This window comes from Pelecanus crispus, chromosome 7 (assembly GCF_030463565.1).
Source record: "Pelecanus crispus isolate bPelCri1 chromosome 7, bPelCri1.pri, whole genome shotgun sequence".
Lineage (NCBI taxonomy): Eukaryota > Metazoa > Chordata > Aves > Pelecaniformes > Pelecanidae > Pelecanus > Pelecanus crispus.
Window position 1 is genome coordinate 10210631 of NC_134649.1, and position 21786 is coordinate 10232416.

The 21786-nt window shown below is 42.8% G+C and overlaps 1 protein-coding gene across 1 annotated transcript in view; it reads left to right on the forward strand.

The window, feature by feature from the left end:
• Nucleotides 1-6597: 6597 nt before the first annotated feature.
• ABHD17C (abhydrolase domain containing 17C, depalmitoylase) overlaps nt 6598-21786 on the forward strand; it is a 28759-nt gene continuing 13570 nt past the window's right edge. The window contains exon 1 of the mRNA XM_009487259.2: nt 6598-7130. Within this exon, the coding sequence (XP_009485534.2) occupies nt 6598-7130 (533 nt within the window). The remainder of the gene's footprint in view (nt 7131-21786) is intronic.

The following is a 21786-nucleotide window of genomic DNA, read 5'->3' on the forward strand; positions in this document are numbered from 1 at the left end:
GAAAGTTCTTTCCACTGGCACAATGTCGGAAGGATACACCCAACAGAAAAAACGTAAGTATGGGCCATCTACTGTAGGCTATATTTAGCTTGCTTGCTCTGGGTGACTAATTTAGGTGTTACATCTTAAAGGCTTGACTATACAGAGACCAGGGTCTGGCACCCTGGCAGCTTGCATGATCGGAAACATCCACCACCCTCTTGAGCTTCAAGGCCCTGCTAAGTGCGAGGACCAGCTTAAGCTACTGCAAAGGAGGCTGCTGTGTCGCACTGCCGAGGGTGGATGAAGAGCCATGGCCCCAGTGCCTGCTTTGTTTATGGCAGCATCTTGGAGAGGAACACAGTGCGCCGCTGCCAACAGGGAGGCTGATCTCTGTGGGGTGGAGGACCTGTCATGTCCCCGGAGTAGCCGTTACTGCCCGGACTCTCCCTTCCTCCTGGCAGCAGAAGGAGCAGCAAGGCCAGCCCTCAGGGGCTCGGTGTCTGGCTCTCCTTCCTTGCTCCATCCCTTCCCTCTACCCTCTGCTTCCTCTGCAACAGTAGTTCAGCATTAGTCTGGCACCAGTTTGCTGCAGGCAGCAACAGTAAATTTTACATACCTATCTGAGAAACCTGAAACTGGCTCTATCTTTCTAACGAGCTGCTCACTTTAAAAAACTTAGAGTTATCGACACATTTTTATTACTCCTTATTAGTGCCGAGAGTTTTAGCTGTGAAGCTAAGAAGAAAAAGACTAAAAGCTAAAATCTAATTATGCAACTAAAGACAAGCAAATGGAAGAGAACATGGAAACAATGAGACACTGCTGGTCGAAGTGCATAATGAAGGTATCGCTTTCAAATCCTGATTCCCTACCAGCTTTGGCTGCATTGCAGGTTCTTTCTTGAGGCCTCTCTAACACATCCTCGTCATATGATCCCTCTTTTTTTTTAACTCCCCTGGCTAATGCTGTGCCTGTAGCACATCCCATACAGCATTCTGGACTTCATTGACAAGGTTTTCACAGTGCGCTCTCATGCAACATTTCATCTTCTTCTTGGTAGCACAAGAGTAATAAGTGTCTCCAGTAAGTTCTTGATGCCACCATCTGTTGCCCATGTGTTGTCTTTTCCAGACACACCACTTCCCACTACATCTGCTTCTCTTGTGTTTGGGAGGGTCCTCTTCTATCTCCAGAGCGAATTAATTTTTCTCTTAAATCCTTCCTTCAAGCACACCTTTGCCTGGAAGCTGTAAAGAACTTGACGGTGACTTGGCTGATGAGAACACGGCCAAGTATGCTGATTAATAGTGCTTCATTATTGTCCCAGCATCTCAGTTTGGTAGACTCCAGAGTGATCTCTTGCCTTGTGCTGCAACTGGGGGAAACGTTGCCTTTCAGTGTTGCTACTGCTTTAACATATTCTAGAACAGGCCTGGGATACACAGATACTAATTTACATGAACAGTAAGAAATAATACTTGCACTCTTCATGCACTATTTGTCCAGGAAATAAGCAAAAATACACTGAGGAACTCCCTAGTCTGAGTTTGGGGTTTGTAACCAGTTCTGCAATCAGATGATGGTTGCATGTGTTGCAGGTATTAGATGTGGACTGTTTATCCAGCTGTAACAGTCACACAGTTGGCAAGTGGCAGCAGGAAGTCAGGCATGGTTAATGTTTAAGATACATAATCTTCACAGTGCTGCTGCCAGGTGTCGTCTTTGGCTTCAATCTCACTGTCTTCTCGCCTATTCTTTTGTCTATCTCATGTTCAGGAAAAGGAAGTGGAGCGCGAAGTGCTCTACCCTTGTAACAGGCATGGTGATACTACAGGACATGGTGGAAATAATCAAGACATAACCAACCACTGTGCGCTCTATTTGTTATATTTACTTTTTGGTAGCTATTTGAAGATTTTCCCTGCTCATCTGGGGCGTCTTTCTGGGTCCATCAACAGTTAATTAAAGGCTGATAGTAAAAGTCTCATAGGTAACACATTTTCCTGTGGGTTACTTCCCATCTCTTAGTGGGCTTGACAATTTGTTTATTATTAAATGCTTACATATTCTACCCTTGCAGGCCATGTATTAACATTTAGTGAAGAAGCAGGGTACTTCACTGAGTCTTAGTGTCATGTTAGTTACAAGGCACAGCAGTAGGGACTTCTTTATTTACAGAGCATTAAAAAGATGAGTTCTGCGGTAACAGAACAAGCAGAAATACTTGTTTTTCTTGAGCATTTTCACAGTATTTGGTCAAGTGAAAACTATGCAGATGCCTGCTGGCTGCAAAATGAAAAGGAGAAGAAAGAGCAGAGGGAAGTATGGGGTTGGGGGAAAAGAGAGATGAGACAAGAGGGACCACTGGACTGAAGTAGTAGTATTGAGGGGGAACACACAGAGGAAAGAGCCAAACCAGCCATTCTTCAAGTAGCAATTTCAGATGTTGAGCATGAGAAATATTGGCACACTCCCTATCCATTGTCTTTCTGTGCCCACCATAGCTGGGTACCTGGACATAATGATGTCAGAAGATTTGCACATCCTGGAAACATCCATCCCGAGGGAAGTGTCATATCTTTAGCCAAAGAGGTGGCTGAAGGAAGGAGGGAGCAAGCTATGAGGAACCAAAGCTATCTATGGTGGTGGAAGTAGCCAGCACGGTTGTCTGGGGGGATACTGTAATTAGGACAGCTCTGAGACTTGTCTGAAATGTTAGGAGAACAAACCAAGCTCTGGGCAGTGCCAGGGACAGGGTGCGTGTGGGAGGCACGAAGCTGTCTGTGCCCAACTTTCCACTGCCACCCCTTCAGCCCAGCAAGCTGCAACACAACCCCCCAGGACTACCATGGATCCTGGAAGGTCAGAGATGTGGCTGCCACTGAAGCAGCGCATAAAGGGTGGGTAAAAATTCTCTTAATTTTCACTCTTTTAAGCACTTGTGCATAACAGGTCTCTTTTGACAACTCAGGATACAGGATATGCACTAAATGAGTGCTAATTTTAAGTCCTGATTTCTTTACTTTCTTGAGCTACAAACTCATGGACACTGTGTTTTCAGCTTGCCATGATGGCAGCAGTATTCAGGAACTCCTTTTTCTTCTCCATCCTTCTCATCCAACATGATTTCCATTTCAGTCACTCCCTCTTGCTCCTTTCTTCATTTTGTTCTCCAAGACTTTGGCAAATGTTATCTTTCTTGAGGAGGCACCCACTGTGCAGGAACTACGTTATTGTACGAGAGGTGGACTGAAATTAATGTAAACTACAGAGAGCGTATGATGAGAACAATGAAGAAACTCTGATGACTAATAAGGTTTGCACAGCCCAGTTCACTCGAGCAAATTTCATGACACTTCCCCTTGGATTCAAAGAGGACACTTTAATCTCAGTATTATAAACATAACCTAAGGAAGGACCAGGGTGGAGCATGGGAAATATTGTCCTTTTAATAGTCTATTCTTTGGAGTAGCAATCTACTTATGATATAACAGCCTCTGCTGTCTGGCTCCAGGCGAGTCATACTGCCTTTGAGAGGGTTCTGAGAAATGTTCGTTTCAGTTGGTGCTACATGCCCAAATTCCAGCTCTTATCTTGGTTTCAGTGTGTGTGCAGCGAGAGGGACACGTAGCAGAGACGCTAGACGGGCTTTTCTCAGATCTCATCAGCCAAATCACTTCTCCGGGTATATCCAGGGTTTTCTCAGGGTTGTATCAGTCTTCCCACAGCATATCAATAGTGCCTCTTCTAACAGAGTAGGTGGAGCTTGAGGCCGTTTGTGATCCCCAAGGAATTTCACAGGATTCCTCATTTATCTATTCCATATTTTCTTTACCCAGATTTTTCTGTCACATTCGATAGAGTAGGCGTCCCTTTCAACATTTCATTGGACATCCAAACAGCCTGTACACGGGGCACGTTGGCATGTTGGCTCTGTCTCTGCCACCTGAAGGAACCCAGCGTCAGTAGGTAGGACATGCTTCATTACCTGCCCCCCCCTCGATCTCTGGGACCTGTCACCCTCCCAGCGGGACATGCCTGGGACACATGTAATAAACCGGGTATTCTCTGTCCTCTGGAGGAAGCAGTCCGTCTGTGCCAGAGGCCACGCTTTCAAGCTGGTTAGAGATACACAGCCTTCATTTTCTCCCTTAACAGTCAGCATAGACACATTGCTGGCTGAATTTAGGATTGCTAAAATTCCCATTGTTAGCAAAACTAAATGGAAGATTGATGTGGATGGGGGCTGGTTCTACTTTTGACATTCCAAAGACAAAGGAATATCATGCATGACCGACTCTTTTGTATACAGGTTTTGAACTAACTTTCTTAGAGTTGGCAAATGTTAGCACTGAAAGAGAAGTTAGTCTCAGGCTTGTCGCTAATGACATGGCCTCAACTCAGTGCTCTTCTTGAGTTTTTGAAACTTTGTTCCTCATAGGTAGCAAGTCAGGTAATGGACACACATTAGCAGAGCACCATGAAGGGGAAGATGCACATGGCGTACCTGAAGTCAGGGTGCTGGCTGGACGTACATGAATTGCTCGGTAAGTACAGCTGCATGGGTATGATTTTCCTTGTATTTTCACTTGGGCTGTTTAGAGCTAATGCTACATTATGGTTTTTTTTCAGCAAGCACAGAGCACTCGTTAATTAATTTAAGGGTATAGTTGTAACCAGTTTTAGTAACAGAATGTTACACATAGGTATGTCCAGTTGTCTTTTGCCGGTAATCTTTTTCCTCTCTGGATTGACAAACATCTTGGAGATGCAGCCCCTCGACCAGTGATTCGTAGGTTCTGCCATATGCCCTGAATGATCTGTCGATTTATTGAATGAATTATTTGGGATATGGGTTATTAGCCTGATTTTCTAAGGAAACGAGGCTTCCACAATTGCATGGTCTCTCCAAGTTCTCTGAGGGATCTGCTGAAACTGCTCACCAATTTCAGCCAAATCTAGCAAAGATACAGAGGTGTCCGTAACTTTCAAGTCTGGGATGCACAGCACGCTTGACAGCAGGCGAGCGGAGCTCTGGACGCTACCCGCGGAGGAGCAGCTCTATACCCATTTCGGCACGACTACATCGGCAATTCTCTAGGAGCGAGAGTCAGGGCCACCGGGTGCCCCTCACCCGGAGTGCCCGGCGAGCAGCCTGGCGTGAGCAGGAGAGCCGCCCGTCACCGGCGCCCTGGGCCCGCCATGCCCCGCCGCGCGGCACGAGCGCGGCCTCAGCAGCGAACAGCCCTTCCCTCAGGGTGACCCGAGCGCGCTGGCGCAGGAAGGCTCTGGAGCGGCGCCAGAGGATCCCGAAGGCTGCGGGGGAGGCCAGAGAGGCGGCCCGCGGAGGGCAGCGCGGCCCCGAAGGCGAAGAGTGAGACCCGCCCCGGCCCCCGGCCGCCGCCGTCCTCCCCACGGGCGGCGCGACGCGGCCCCCCCCACCTCCCGCCGCCGCTGCCCCCGGCCCCGCCGCGCATGCGCCAGAGGCGGGCGGGCGGCCGGGGAGGAGGAGGGGGCGCGAGCGCCCCCGCTGCACGTGACCGCGGCAGCGGCGGGGGGCCGCCTTAAAGGGCCAGGCGGCGCGCTCCCCGCGCGGGCGGCGGCGTCCCGGCTCGGTCTGCGGACTGCCGCTCGCCGCCCCCACCCCCCCGCCCCTCCCTGCCCCGCCCCGCCCCGCGCACCTGCTCGGCGCCCCGGCGCGGGGCCTAGGGGGCAGCCGCGAGCCGCGGCGGGCGGCGCCGTGGGCAGTGCCGGGCACCCGCCCCGTCCCCGCCGGCACCTGCGGCGGGCGGCTCCGCGCCGCGCCCGTAACCCGGAAGCGGTGCGGCCGCGAGGAGGGGAGAGCGCCGGGACATGGCCGCTGCCTGCTCCTGCCTGCGCGCCGCAGCCGGCATGGCCCTGCCCGCGGCGACGCGCGGCTGAGCCTCGACCTTGCCTTCCCCTTCCCCTCCCCGGCGGACCCTCCTCCTCCTCCTCCTCCTCCTTCTCTTCCTCCTTCTCCTCCTCCTCCCGCCGCCGCTCGGACGCTGCCTGGGCCGGGGGCGGTGGCGCTGAGGGGGGCCCCTCGCTGCCGTGCGGGGGCCGCGGGGCTGGGCGTCCCGGGGCGGAGCCGGGCGGGCGCCGGGGGGCGGCGAGCGGGGCCGTGAGGGGGGAAGGGCCCGTGGCCCGGGTGGGTGCGTGGTCCCTGCTGGGGGGCCGGCGCGGGGGGGCCGCTTGCAGTTCTGGAGCGCCGCACTGAGCCGTAGGGTCTGGGAATTCATCTTGTAAACGTGCACACGTACGTGTGATTTATTTGCTTTGGGGGGACCTGCGGTGGTCTTTTAGAGGACTGCGTTTACTGTAGCGTTCGTTGTGGGATTTTTAAGGGCTGGTTGTACTTCGTTTATATTTTGTGGGGTTGGACTTTTTTTTTGTTTTTAATAAGCACATCGTCAGGCTTTGAAGAGCTGCGCTGTTTTTGCTGAACTGTAGTTCCTCCAGCGCTGTGGTTGTTTGCATTTTGGGAGGGCAGCCGGTAGCCTTGCAGGAAGGTGCGCAGGTTGCGTTGGAGGAGCGCTCGGGGTCGCTTGGTTTGACTTCTTTCCAGTATAGGCTAGTTTTTCTCCGGTGTCTCTGATGCCAGAACAAGGCCCCAGAATGAACGGTTTCTCTCTGGGCGAGCTCTGCTGGCTGTTCTGCTGCCCGCCTTGCCCCAGCCGCATCGCTGCCAAGCTGGCCTTCCTGCCCCCGGAGCCCACCTACACCGTGCTGCAGCCCGAGCAGCAGCAGGAGGCCGGGGCGGCAGCCGGGGCAGGGACCCCGACGGGATCAGGCACCTGCAGCCTGCACTTGAGCGAGCGGGCGGACTGGCAGTATTCGCAGCGGGAACTGGATGCCGTGGAAGTGTTCTTCTCCCGCACGGCTCGAGATAACAGGCTGGGCTGCATGTTCGTACGTTGTGCCCCCACTGGCCGGTACACCCTGCTCTTCTCACATGGTAATGCTGTGGACCTCGGCCAGATGTGCAGCTTCTATATTGGCCTTGGCTCCCGCATCAACTGCAACGTCTTCTCTTATGACTACTCTGGCTACGGGGTGAGCACCGGCAAGCCCTCTGAGAAAAACCTGTACGCAGACATTGATGCAGCCTGGCAGGCCCTCAGGACAAGGTAAATGGATACTGGGGACAAGGTATTTCTGTATCTCCGTTTAATCCTAGTAAGTCCAGTGTCTGTGCAATTAACCTGCTGAGAGGTGGAGGGGAAGGGTTTGTAGATGGTTTATTTTGATGGCCTCACCACATGTCCATCAACGCTTACGGTGTGATTTGCTGGATGGCTTCGTTTGTTAAAAGGATGCACGAGCCTTCATCCTCGGGCTTTTTCTAGATTTAGGGGCTCAGTCAACTGTACCATTACAAATCTCCATCTTGAGCAGGACATATTGCACTGGTTGAAGTTTGAGCTTGCAGGATGGAAGAAAAACCCTTTTGTTTGCAACTTGCCTACCACTGTCTACGCTTAGAGGTAACCCAGTTGAGCCAAAACTTTGACTGGATTTGGTGATAGCCTAGGCTGGCGCTTACCAAGAAACTGCTGGTGTTCTGCGATGCGTCTGGGTTTTCACGCAAGCTCGTGCGACATAGACGTCTTTTGGCAACCAAACAACTGTTGTCAAATTGGGTAGGGTAGTGGGGTGGAAGGAAAAAGTGTTGACAGGTGGAAGTGGAGCTGGGGATTCTGCCAGGAGGAGATGCCGAAGTAGGTGGCGTCCAAAGGGATGGAGCAGCAATGAGAAGACTCTGGCAAGGCAGTGTGGCCAGTAGGAACCAGGAGCCCTTGGCTTCTAGGAAATCCTGAGCAGAGCTGCTGCCTCTGGCTCCTTGCTACAAGTGATTGCCATCCCTGGGCCTCTGTTGCTTCTTCTGTCCACAGAAACGATGAGCTCCTTCTGCTGTTGCGTATGTGGTTCTTGAAGTAGGACTTCGCAGAGAATATCCTGAAAGGGAGAGCTTTAAAAACCTTAAATTGTTGTGGTAGGGCAAGAGAAAAGAATGATGAATGTTTTCTGTTCTTGGCTCTGGGGTTGTGTAGATGAACTCTGCTTACGTGAAATGAGTATTTAATGTCTTAGGGATATGTGCCAGCTTCAAAAATAGTGACAGGAGTTGTTGCTAATTTAGATAATTGGCTTTTCAGGGATCTGAGGATTGGTCAGTTGTGGAGTCCAAACGGCTTTTGACATTGGTCTGCCCAAGTCAAGTTAAGAGCATGGGGGAGAAAGGTGTAGGGGGAAGTTACCCTTTCGTAGCACGTGTTCTGTCTGTTTGGTGAGTCAACCAGATTCTGGGTTAATTTTCCAGGACTCTCCAAAAAAAAAAAAAAAATTTTGCTGGAATATAAATAATATGCTTTTATGTAAAGAAATAATTTTGATATGCTGTATGCAGAATAAACTATTAAATGTCACTATTATGCGTATGGATGATATAAATAAGGTTTAAGGGAGGAAAAGTGCTATGTCTAAGCCAAGCCTAGTTAATGTTTGTCCTTCAGTTGCTGTGTTTTCTCTCTTTCACTTAATGTTCAGTTGATGATATGTTTTAATGAAAGCCTTCTAAAGCTCTGAAAAAGGGCTTTCACATGTGTCTGGAAGTGCTCCTGTCTTGACAGGCATTTAGTACGCGTTCAAGATCTATGTAGATCCAGCAACAAGGGTTTCCTTCACTTAAGTCTTTTGAGAAGCCTGACCCAGTAGGTGATGACAACACGTGCCCAGCTTGCTCCGAGAGGATTGTGCTCCTTCTATTAAAGTGTGACTGGATGAAATTTAGAGTTTTATATTTGAGTCCCTTCTGTAGTTTATACAAGGTCTACGTTCTGCTTTCTTCCTTAAATTGAGGGGTTGAAATTTGCCAACTCTTAACTTTGTCATGTTTGTAAATCCCACATCTTAGTGCTACTTTGAGAGTACTGTTAGAGTAGTTGTGTTATCATTGGTTAGATTTTTTTGGAGCCAAAGGAAATATTGTGGTATTTTATGTGCCCAGTAAAGAAATCGGTTGCTGTAAAATGTAAGCTCAAAAAAAACCAAAAGTTAATTGATTCTGTCTATTAACAGATAACTGTCTTCCTAACAGGTATGAGCCAAAACTTTCAGCTCAGGAATTCTCTAAGTGGTAGTGTGAACTTTATGAACTTAATTTCTTAGCCCTTTTTAATAAGTCCAAGTGGCTCACAGTCAAGTGAAATATTCTACTGTAAAAATACAAGTCTGCTTCTTGAGGTAAAATGTCATATTATACCACTTCTGCTGCAGCAGTTCATTGGTAGCTTCCAAGAGTTCGTGTATGCTTTCATTCCTAATGCAAATTCCTAACATTTGGCCTGTAGTCATATGGTAGTGAACTGTAATGCAAAGTTAAAAGTGAAGTCTTAAAATAGGAGAGGTTCACTATGCTATCGAAAGCATTTAGTCATGTGTGCTAAGTTCTGTGGGAAGCTGTTGCTCTTCTGAATCCACCAGACGTTCCACCTGGCAGCAGAAAGGAATCATTAAAACATTGGAAGCCTGAGATTCCTTTTTTTTTTTTTTTTTTTTTTTAAATTGTCCCTGTGAAGTACTACTGATACTTAGCAAATATTAATTTATCAGTGTATTTTGAAAGTTGCCCCAAGTAAGGCAGGAATTAACCCTACGCTTAGACAAAACAGATTGCTGCCAAATTTTAGAAATGATGGTGAGCTGACTGTGGTTGCAAACATGGCTGCAAATTTTTACTGTATTGTTTCAAGGTACTGAAATTAGAATCTTGCTACCACATACACATTTAGATATTAAACCTTACATCACAAATGATTATAAAACTGTCTTGTAAACAGTAGATGAAAAATAAAATCATCAAGTGTTTTTGTTTGGTTTCAATTATCAGCCTGTCTTTGGAGAATCAGTGTCAACTATTCTCCATTCTTTTAATCTTTGTAAAGAGTAACTTATTTTCCTTAATTCTAATTAAATGAATATCTCTCCTCATGAGTAAAGTATAATCTTACAATTATTAAGTTTGAATGCTAACTGGCTTTCAGCCCAGGTAAAGAGGTTGACCTATAATTTTATTCTCTTAAAATAAGTTTTTATAGATGTTCCTTCAAAGGTCTAACTGTAGCATTGATTGCTCTAGTTCCAATACCGAGTATTAACGAGTAATTAATTTGGGCTTTTATATATATATATTTATTTCCACTTAATGAGCAAATTTCCATCTGGTATCTAAATGTTTCTCAAAAATAATATTCTATTTTGTTGCTTTAGATGACATTTTTGTGAGTGTTTTATTTTAGGCAGGTTGGTCTGTTTCTGTTCTGTTTGTTCCAGAACCAGATTGAAGAGAAGCTGTATTGGACTCTGTCTTCTCTCCGCATGGTTTTAAGTTGCTGCTTTTTGTTGAGATGTGATTAATTCTTATCCTAATATCTGATTGACTTAGTACAACATCTGCACAGAGTGACTTGATTATCATCCTCCTCCTCCCTTTCCTGAATTTTACGTGGAAAGGTTGAACTTTCTAACACTTTTACATTAAGACAATGTACAGTACTTAAAAACAGGATACACACTTAGGGTCTGGGTACAGTGCTTAAGTGCAAAACCATGACTGCTTTGTTGACTGCATGCTATTTATATTAAAATCAATTTGTATGTTCTGCAAAAATTTGGAGATTGGTGAAATCTTTTAAAACCCCTGTCAAATGAAAGAAGGCACTGCTTGCCCACTCTCTCTGCTTCTGTGGTAGAGTATCAAAGAGGAGAACGTATTAGTCCATCTTTTGGATATTGAAAGGAGGTGAAGAAAATGTGGTTAATAAATAGCTTAGAAGAGCTGTTCTTGTTGCATTTAACAAATAGAGCTTGGTGTTTTTTCATGGTGCACAATACAAACTAGTATCTTCTGTTTCTGTTTAAGCTTTTGATGTATGATAGATGTTACTGTAATGTTTAAATCCTTCATTCTCAAAACATGTATGTTTGAGTTTGTCTTTAAGTCTGTAGGAGGGCATTTGTTCACTTCCATTTTTCATTAAGCTTCTTAGTCAATATGGCATGGTGAAAGGAATTGAATTGTGAAATGGTACAGTAAAATGCAAGGGCTTTTGATCAATGGATAGCAGATAGTTTAGACTGTTTAAATGTTTTTTTGTACACTTTTTCCTCAAATTTAATGTTTAAAAAGGAAAAAAAAAACCCAAACCTTTTATTATATGGGAATTTTATTATTTGTGGTGCTGATCAGACTCCTTTTATTGCTGTTTCCTTTGCAGGAGTTGGTGGAAAAGTGTTACAGTTTTCATTTGAGTAAAATTAGGAAATACACCGAATTGAATTTGACTAGAGTGGTAACTAATCTTCTGAGGTTGTGTCAGTTTAGTTTGTCTCCATTCTGATTTGCTGAAATGGTTACAGCTTTCTAGGTGAATAATAGCTTCAGGTTCTTTTACCTTGATTTATCAAAGTAGTTAATTTCTACTTTAATTTTCTTTGCAACAGAACCTTCTTTCACTAGCACTGTGCTTCTGCGCATGATCTAACCTGACTTCTTTAGATTGAATACTTAGAGGCTTTGATAAAAAGTGGCCACATCATGATTTAGTTGGTAAAAGGCAGTGCTTGGCAGAGTCACAAAAATAGTCCTGGAGTAATAGGGTTCCCCTTGTTTATGGTGCATCACCTGGCAGATTTTTCTGTCATTGGCTTTGATAGGGTATTTCCCACTTCCAGTTTTTTAATAATGTTGATACAGTGTCTGCGAAGGATTGCTTAAAGAGGCTATTCTCTAAAACTGAATTTATTCTACCTGCCATGGTCAGTACTTCAAGAAAAACTGCATACAACTTTGCTCAAAAATAGAAACACACAGAATCTTCTCCTGTTGTTGTCTGTGCAGTGAGCAGAGATGAATTCAGATGAGGAGCGTCCCAGGGACAGATACCAACAACTGTTTGGAACAGGTGCTCTGATGTTTAAAGTTATTCAAAATGTGTACTGAGCTTTGGTGTTGAATTACACAGTTTAGTCACTGAAGTAGAAGTAGTTTTTTTAAATATTTCCCTCTTTCTGTCAGGACTACAAGATCAAAGCTTGTTTAAAAAAAAAACCCAACCACAACACATTTTTCACTGTCAAGAATGTCTTGCAACTAGTGTTATTTGGAAGAATAAGCTGCCAAAGAGCCTTTGGCTAACAGTACTTGTTATCCTGGGTGTAGATAGTTCTGAAGTTCAGCTGCCTGAACTGGAGATGTTGGTTTACCCTGCCGTACAAAGGTTGTACGACCTGGTTCTCAACTTCATCAGAGCACTGAACACAAAGGTTTCTAGAGGACCATGTTGCTAAATCCTACATGCTGAAGTAACTAAAGGTTTCTGTCTGCTTTTAGCGCTGCTAAATCGCACGAAGTGTATGAGAAAGAGGAAGGCAAGCTTTTCCCCTTTCTCGCTCTGGGTAGAGAAGCGTGTCACCTTTTGAGACTGAGCTGATGGTTGTTACAGGGTGGCTGTTTGACCTGTGCATGTCGCTGGTAGCGCTTAGATTTGTTCAGTTCTTAACAGCGGAGTGTGAGTTGAACTGTGTCAGCCTCAGTGGTTTTGCTCTGAAGCCAGGGTCAATCTCCAGTCCATCACAACCTCAAAAACAAAGAATCCCTCCAAAATTCAACCTTTATCCTTTGTTACTCTGCTATTTTGGAGTGTTTCTAAGTGCTGGGCTAAGTTTACACTAGCTCATTACTTGTGAACATAAGTAAAAAGAACAAGGAAAAAAGAATTAGCAATGCTATCCAGGACTGTAGATACCTGTGGGTATAAGTGGAGAACATTTCAAGCTACAGAAGTGGATTATCTGCCAGCAACTGGTTTTGTGGGGAAAACTGACACTTCTGGAGCAAATGGATATTTGTATTTCTATATTGAATGAAGAAGATGGGCTCTTCCTGGTTTTCTGTGGTTTTGGTCCTGTAATGCTTCCTTACGTGGAGATAGACTAGTACAAAGGCAGTGCCAAGCAATTGGCTGTTTGGGGCTAGCTTCTGTAGCATATGTCTGAATGTCATATTTCATTTCAATATGACATTTGCCTGGTGGAGAGGACAATGTGATTATGGTAACTTTTACTTTTAAACCCTGCCCCAAAACCACTTTTAAGCAAAATATCAAGAAAGTAGTTCCTTAGTTGTATTGTCTGTTGGCTTTAAAGACAACAGTCTCAGAATTATGTAGCACTAATAAATTAAATGAACAAATAACATAGCCATTTTTTTTTTCTATAGCCAGTAATAAATTTAATGAATAGCTAACACTCCCTTCTGCCCTCCCTCACAAATATAAATCAATTACAAGGCTGCACTGGAAGCAGTTGAAGTCAGTCATAAAATAAGCTGTGAATATGTTGCACCTAACATGCTTGTGCACATACAGGCTTGCTTTTGCCAGTTAGCCCCTAAAAAGGACAGAAATCTTTCTCTGTTGATGAGGAGATAGTTTCAGTTGTCACTGCACTTGAGAGAAATTTAAGGCACTTATCCATGTGCAAGATTGGCTTAGAGTAGACTTGGTAGTGTGGGTTAATGGTTGGACTGGATGATCTTAAAGGTCTGGTCCAACCTAAACGATTCTATGATTCTAAGATGAGGGATTCCTTGTGTTTTCTTGAATCTAGAAAAGGCACATCTTTACAATCTTTGAATGCTGGTGGCTCTTAAGTGTCTCTTCATGTTAATTTGAGTGTATGTTGACTGTTTATATTGATCTGAAATAGAAATAATTAAGGATTGTTTTCTGTCTGACCCTAAAAACTTGGGTTTGTATGGGCTAAAATACAATAGGTGGGCAAACCTCTTGTATCTAGAAGAGTCAGTGGATAGTGGATAACTGAGATTGCTAGAGACTAGTACTTGTGAACTGAGTAAGCAGTTTCAGTGACCCGTTTGCTACTATTTCGTCTTGACTGTCCTGCTTTCCAGTTTTTAGATGAATGACTGAACACTGGTCTTGCATGCTCAGCCTGACATCTGATGATGAAGCTGAATTTCATTCCTGCTCTCAAACTGAGTGTTTTGTTGGTGTGGGTTTTTTAATATGTCAGGTTTTGTGAGCAATGGAAGTGTGTGATTGTAAACCTAGGAACCTCTGTATGAACACAGAGGAATAAAGGTGCTTTTAATAGAAGGCTCAGAATGTAGAATGGGATGAATAGTGCCTAGTGTCAGCTTAAGGACTGAGGAACATCTTTGCATTTGTATTCCAAAGGCTAATTTGAGAAAAATGGGTTATTGTGGCATGTTTACACATGAAGCTATGCAACCCACAAACAATCTCAGAAAGGTGCAAATGTCGGCCAGCTGAATAATGACAGTGTTATACTGGCATTATCTGTATCTTTATTCTGTATTTTTTTAACCACCATGTTAGCTTTACACAACAAAGCTTCTCCTATTGGCATTAAACATTGTGGTTGAATTTGATGGCCATGAGACCAAATAATACAAAGGCACAAAATTGTGCTAAACTGTAGGATCTGGCTCAATGCTCACCCACCTTCCCGCCCTTGGTTTCATGTCTCCTGATGAGCACATGTACATCTTTGGGAAAATCCCTGCAATCACAAAATAAATCTGTAACATCTTGACTTTCAAAAAGGGGAATTCCATGTGGGCTCACAAATGAAGAATGATGTTGATGCGGAAGATGAGGTTTTAAGTTAGTACACTTGCCTCAAAGTCCAGAGGGAAAAATTTAAATTAGAGGTAATGTCAAAGTATTGCCTCTGTATATTTTGCATTGCAAATTTGTTAGAAAAACTTCATGTATGCTTTCCTGATAGTAATATTATTTATTGGTACGGTCTCTTGAAATTCTTTCTAGGTACACCTTTCAAGATGAAAATGCTTTTTTTAACTGTTAATTTCAAATTAATTGTTGGTTTAGACAGTTTTGGGAAGATCTGTGTTACCATGCCTAATTAAAAAATCCTGCTCACATATAGAGATGTTACTTTAAGAACTTTGACTCTTGTGAGCTTTGTTTATCAGCCAAGGCATGCTGCTGAAACAAGCTGCATATGTTAAGAGTCTGGCAAATAACCCTTCTCAAGGCAAGCAGTGTCAGCTAGTAGCTCAAAGCTGCCTTTTTTTTTTTTTTTTTTTTTTTTTAAACAGGATGCTGCCAAATTTCTTAAGATCCCAGTGCGTTAGACCAGTTAAATTTAACTTTGTGATATGGCATGGCCACTTCTTTTTGTGTGCAGCAAATGAAGTACTCTGCAGTAATGGATAATGGGATCCAACAAGTCTGAAAATTGAGACCAACATGTTTCTCAGGAAAGCACCTTCTAAATAGTATGGCTTCAAATGTTTCTCTTTTAATAAAGTTGTTTAGAAAGGGTTTTGCTCAGATTATAGGATCTTTCTGGACATTCTTCCTCTCTGCTGACTTTTAGTTAGCTTTGCTTTGGATGTTCTTATAGAACTTGAAAAATGGTGTTCAGTATCAGCAAAGAAGCAAAACCAGCTATATATTTTTTTACAGTGTACAGATAAACCGAGATAAGGTTCAGATTATCATTATTCCCTAAATTTTAATGGCTATTTATAATAAATTAAACAAGACATTTTGTCTTAACTATTACACTATACAATAAATTGCAAGCCTTAATATGCAAAATAAAAGAGAAGCCAGCAGTGATACAGGGCTAGACTTCTGTTAGCATTTTGCAACAAAAATGGTGTATGGAACCATCTACACTTTAAAGGAAATTTTGAGTAGTTAACTTGCTGTCTTAAGCGTTAGACTGGTTTTTTTTTGTACAGATCTTAATCTTTGCCCCATATCTATAGTCTTTGCCAACATCTGATGAATTTAAGTAGGATGTTGGCTGTATGACAGCCTGGAGAAAGTGGCATCTTTCAAGAAAATGGTCTTGTTTTTGAAGCATGTCCATTGGGGCAAATTTACAGAATTCTTTTTCTGCATGCTCTTTGTTCTTTATAGCTTCATTTCTCATAAAAGCATGTGTATGTTTTGGTGTGCTGTTTTGGTTTTTTTTAATTGCAGTAGCTAATTTGGTATACTATTTATTTTGGAGGTGTTCCCTGGACAATTCTTGCCTTGAGGCAGCTGGTCAGGAGCCAGTCAGTCTCCTCCTTCCCCTGAGACTGGAATGTACCTCACCTTGCATATTAAGTTTTATTACACATTTTCTTCAAAATATTTTTTGTTTTTTCCTACTGTAAAAAGCTTGTCTATTTTTCTAGTTAAGCGTGGTTTTTAATGTGTCTTAATAATACTACAGAAAAAGTTAGTGTTTCCGTCTGTGTATGAGCATCTTATGAACTTCAACCAACTGTGAAAGTACCAGAGTTGTAGGAAGAGGTGGGGTAGTGTTTCAGATACAGTTTTGCCATTTTTATGCATACTAGTTTATGATCATGTAACCTTTGCCTCAGACTGGTTAATTATTACACTGTGACTTAGCATACATTGCAGGTGTCTCTTCCTGGTGTAAGAAGCACCCTTTCAGGAGTCAGTACAGTGGTTTAATATCTTAAAGTACTTTAACCTTAAGCCTGACCAGTATGCCTAAAAGGTTTTGACTTTTGCTGAATCTCTGCCAGCTTCCAAACTCGTTTCTCTGATACAGAAGCCCTCTGCCCTCTCCCCTGAGCTCTTGCTAATTAGTCATGTAATGTGATATTCACTTCTAAAGCCCCCTGTGCATAACACCAGTACAATTAGGTTTTTATCCTGTTTTTGAAATTTGTACTAAAAATCAATCTGATAATGCAAAACGTACTATCTGTGACGGAATACAGGCACAAATATAGTTGTCTTTTAAAAAAAATAAACAATTGTAATTTGTATTTGCATTAACAAAGAATGAAGATGATAGAAAATACTTGAATATAACTTGGATCTGAATTCTTGATGTGAAAGATAAGATTGTCATAAATCCTCAGTGTTCACCGAGTTTTATAGAGGGTGAGAGGGTTGTAAAGTCTCCTTGGTTTATCGAGTTCTGTTCTACCCTGAAACTAAGCAAGCTGGTGCCAAATATACCACCCTTCCAAATTGGATGCCCTTCTGTCAAAGCTCATCTAAGATCTGTAGACCATTTTGTGTAGAGCATTGAACAGACGCTGTTGATATAAATAAGATCTGGCACCTTCCAATTATTTCAGGAAATTACCCTTTCCATCCAAAGATCTGCTTGAATAATGTTCACAATGAGGGACATTAAACCTAAGGATCTCGGATGTTTCTTACCTGGATGTAGTTCGAAACTTGTTGCAATTCAGTAGCAGGAGAAACTGAACGAAAGATTATTAGACTTTTGGTTGGGCATTCACAGCAATTTTCCATTTTTCTTTTTTTATTATGAAGTGAGTGTTAATTTGGAATAAAGGAAGCGATGTTAGCTTAAACTTAGCTAATTTTATTACTGGGATTTTGAGGGGGAGAGGAGGAACTCAATTTAGCACGCACGGTTTGTCATTTGTTACTCTGTTTTTCTTCCTTCCGCTATTCCCAGGGCTTCTGGGCAATAGTCTAATGTGAACCATGTTCTTTCCTGCTCTTCACTGTAGAACTGATCAGGCTTCCTCTTAAAATATTTTTTAAAATTCTCATTAAATATTTCATAGAATCATAGAATCGTTTAGGTTGGAAAAGACCTTTAAGATCATCCAGTCCAACCATTAACCTACACTACCAAGTCCACACTAAACCAATCAAGGGTAGACTAGACTAAACCATGTCCCGAAGTGCCACATGTACCTGTTTTTTGAACACTTCCAGGGATGGTGACTCCACCACCTCTCTGGGAAGCCTGTTCGAATTCTTGACCACCTTTCCGTAAAGAAGTTTTTCCTAATATCCAATCTAAACCTCCCCTGGCGCAGCTTAAGCCCATTTCCTCTTGTCCTATCGCTAACTACTTGGGAGAAGAGACCAATACCAATTTCTATTTTGCTTCTGTCTTGGAAGCTTTGTGGTACTAGGAGAAAGGGAAACACTATTCGTTTGTAAAATGTAACTGCGTGGAGAGCTAAATATGAAAAGTGTGTGTTGGGGGAGAACACAGCAGTAGCTTATAACTAAAAGCGCATGTGCCATGAAATGGTGAACTGCAGAAAACCTACATAACCAAAATGTTACTATCCACATTGGCGTCTGGCCATGATGTAGACATTAATGCACCTACTTTTCCAAGCACTGCACTGTTATCTGTTATTTCGAAAATAGAAACTCCGACAGCACAAGACTTCCTTATGCTATGCTGGTTTATTGGTAGGCAGTTACATGCCGGTGTGGCACATACTGGCATTGCTAACATTTTTTTCCTGCATAACCAGTTATTCTCCGGTGATACTGCAATCAAGTAGGGAGCCTGCTTGCTTTATAAGGACTGCATCACAGATAGAGGCAAATAGGATGCTGAATTAACATCAGGAAGCTGCTTCTCTTTTCCCTTTTATTTTTTTTTTTAATTTTCTAAGATGCAGCTGCAGCTCAGTTTCTACCTTTAGCATCAGCTGGAATAATGCACTTAACTGATTGCATTAACAGTTGTCCTTGATCCAGTGCTGGGTACTTCTGCTACTTGTGGAGTAGCTAGCTGTTAATTGATAAGCATCCTTTTTTGAGGGGAAAAAGCTGACTCGCAAGAAATCTTTCACCAAAAAGACTACAAAAACAATTGGCACCATTAACTAGGTATGTTGGCAGAAAACAAAGCATGCAAGCATACTCTTTGACCATCATTAAAACCTGTTGATTTGTACAATCTGGGCAAAACCTCTTTTATTCCATAGAAGCTCAGATGATGCCAGATAAGATAGCTGGATAAGCTGAACAAGTATATATGACCTGGTTTCAGGACTGAATTTTCTGATGTGAGTTTAGGAAAGTTATGAGAAAGTTAGTACTTTTCTAAATGCACAGAAGTACTGTTCCCATTTCTTACATTAACATTTGTTAGTTTAAAATAGGTAAAAGTTACTGATACTTAATGTTTTTGCATATAATTAAATGCAGATATCTGTGATTTTTAAGCTCTGAACTAGTTATTTGTGGTCTGCTGTTTTAGAACATCTGGTGCTGTTAATCCTGGTGATTGCTGTATATTTTTTCAATCATCTTAGCTTTATATTGACTGTTGCTGGGGCCTGAACATTCATTGTGCTAAAAGTTCATTAAAGGAACATGTGCAAGAAAATTAAAAATTAAGTGTAAAACAGTGCAGGTTTAAATATTGGTTTGATAATTTATAGATTCTGTGGGAGCAACAGATCTCTAATCCTGGCGGAGTCAAATCAGGTCATCTCTGAGGGACAGGAATGGAAGAACTTGAGGATGCTTAGGAAGAAAGGAATTGATGAGTCTGATTTAAGTCAGAGTGCCAATATAAAAATGGTGAGAAACAAAGAACACTGATATTTTCTTGCTTCAGAAAGATGCTGGAAAAATCTCTTCTAGTAATAGATTGTTTTCATGAAATGACTGTCGTCTTCCATTTGGCAGTTATCACTCTCGGTATTCGTTAGACTATTTAATGAGTCTAGCTGAAAATGGATAATTGAGAGAAGGCAGGAGAGACTCATCAGGAGAGTAGTGTTTCTCTGTGAGGCTGTGAATTTGCCAATTCTTTGAAAGCAGATGCTTAAGTGCATACAGATTCACACTGTAATAAAGCTCAGTGTTCGGAGCAATTACAAAATCGGTATGTGTTTTCTTTGCTTATCTGGGGGTGGGGGAAAAATAGAGGTTTTAGTGTCACTTATCCAAGTAGGATTTCTTCCTATTTGTGATTCATAAGACATGTGAGTGCAGAGGAAGTGCTGATTGTTTTGATTTTTAAATCAAAAGGAAATACTGCTTTTCTTCTTTAAGTCTGTGGAAATGGTTAGAGTAACTCAAATAAACATTAACTATGTCCAGAGAATTAAAGAGGACCATCCAAGCAGGATGTGTGGTCTCCTGGATAACATAGGCCATGACACTTCTTCACTTGGTTTCTGCATAGAGCCCTTCAGTGTTTGTGAGATACTGCGTATCTTTGAGAGAAGCCCAGTCTTATTTAATAACTTTGTTTGCTCTTCTGCAGTGCTTGAGCATATTAATGTACGTCTATAAGGGAAAGAGAAATCCCACTGCCATCTGAGTCATCTTCATATAATGCTGGCTGATAAAATATTCATATACTGGGGACAGATGCGTTCATCTGCAGTCGGTTCTTTTTAGGAATGTTAGACCAGTTCGTTGGTACTAATCACTTTTGTATCAGGACCTCTCTGACGTTCTTGTCCTCCATCCTGCCTTTCTGCCCTCTCATTCCCTTTCTGTTGGAGACTCTCAAAATGACTTCCAGAGTTGTACTCATGTTTCTGGATGGAAAGAAATGATGCGCCCAGTTTGTCTGCTTGCATACTTGCAAGGCCTTACCCATTCCAGCTCCCATGTAATCCTCTTGGTGCTCTGTGGGAGAGAGTGCATTTGGATTTCCAGGGATCTTTGCAGAACAGTGTGAAAATGGCTTTAACTTTGTCTGCTGTAATAGGATTTCGGATACAAGCACCTGCTGTTTGTTGAGACTGTTCAACTTTTTCTTTGTTCTTCTCCATTACCATTATGGGGATAATACTTGAATCTTTTTTATCAGCTTATTTTCTGGAGATATTTGTGATTGTCTGTAAGTGATGTAAGGAAAATGCTGTATCAATGCCACATATTTCACGTTTAATGGCTTGTAAGGTGTATCAAAAAATCATAGCAGAACTAGTCATTTAATGCTGTTAATCTTTGAAAACACGAGGTTCTCTGTAAAACCTGTAGATGAAATACTTTTACTTAAGAGACCGAAACATAAATAAAATTACAATACATAGGTGGAAGAGAATGCAAAAGGAAGGCAAGAATGGAAAAAAAAAAAAAAAAACCACAACAAAACCGAACAAACCACAAAATAGAAACCCCACACACCAAAGAAAAAGTTACGTAGTTTCCTTTTAATTCAGTGGTGGGACTAGTTACCCGAGTAGTTCCAGGGCCAAGCTCTATTGGTATCAAAGTCTGAGTGGTCTACTTTGAGGCTTTTCTTCTAGCCTTCCTAATATTAGTCTCCACAGGATTAATTCCAGCTTAGCAGAACATTTAATTCTTCTAGAGCATGTAGACAATTACCTGCAGTAGAATTCACGTACACTTTTGGTTTAAGATCCTTAGGTTGGGAATGCCTTTTTTTTTTTATTCAGTTATAGTGTGTATAGCTAATCAGCTGTGCAAACCTAGAAGTGTGAAATTTTAGGTGAGCTTTGCAGTTTGATTACAGTTTAAGGTTAGTCTTGTTTCATTATATGCACATACAGTGATAACTGTATTTTCAGAAACCACAGCCTGATATATGTAAAGAAAACTTAACTGGTGCGATTTCTTTTTGCCTTGACTGTTGTGGTTTGTGAGCAGTTATTCCCTGCTTGGTGAGCAGCTGAGCTGTACCTGGCGAAAGGGTAGGTGTGTCGGGGATGGGTGGAGCAGGCAGCAGCTCAGGTCCGAGGCCACCGTGCTCCTGCTCGGATAAGTATTCCTAACTCATGAGGCAGAGGCTTAAGTCTTACGTAGGTGCAGCTCATGGCAATTAGTGCTGCAGCAGGGTGGCCTTAACCTATTGCGTGGTGCCATAGGTGTGTAAAGGTAATGGAGATACATCAAAAAGTTAATTTAGTGTTTGATGTGAAGAGGAGTCGGGATAAGAGCAGTGCTCAAGCTTGAGGTGTCAGAG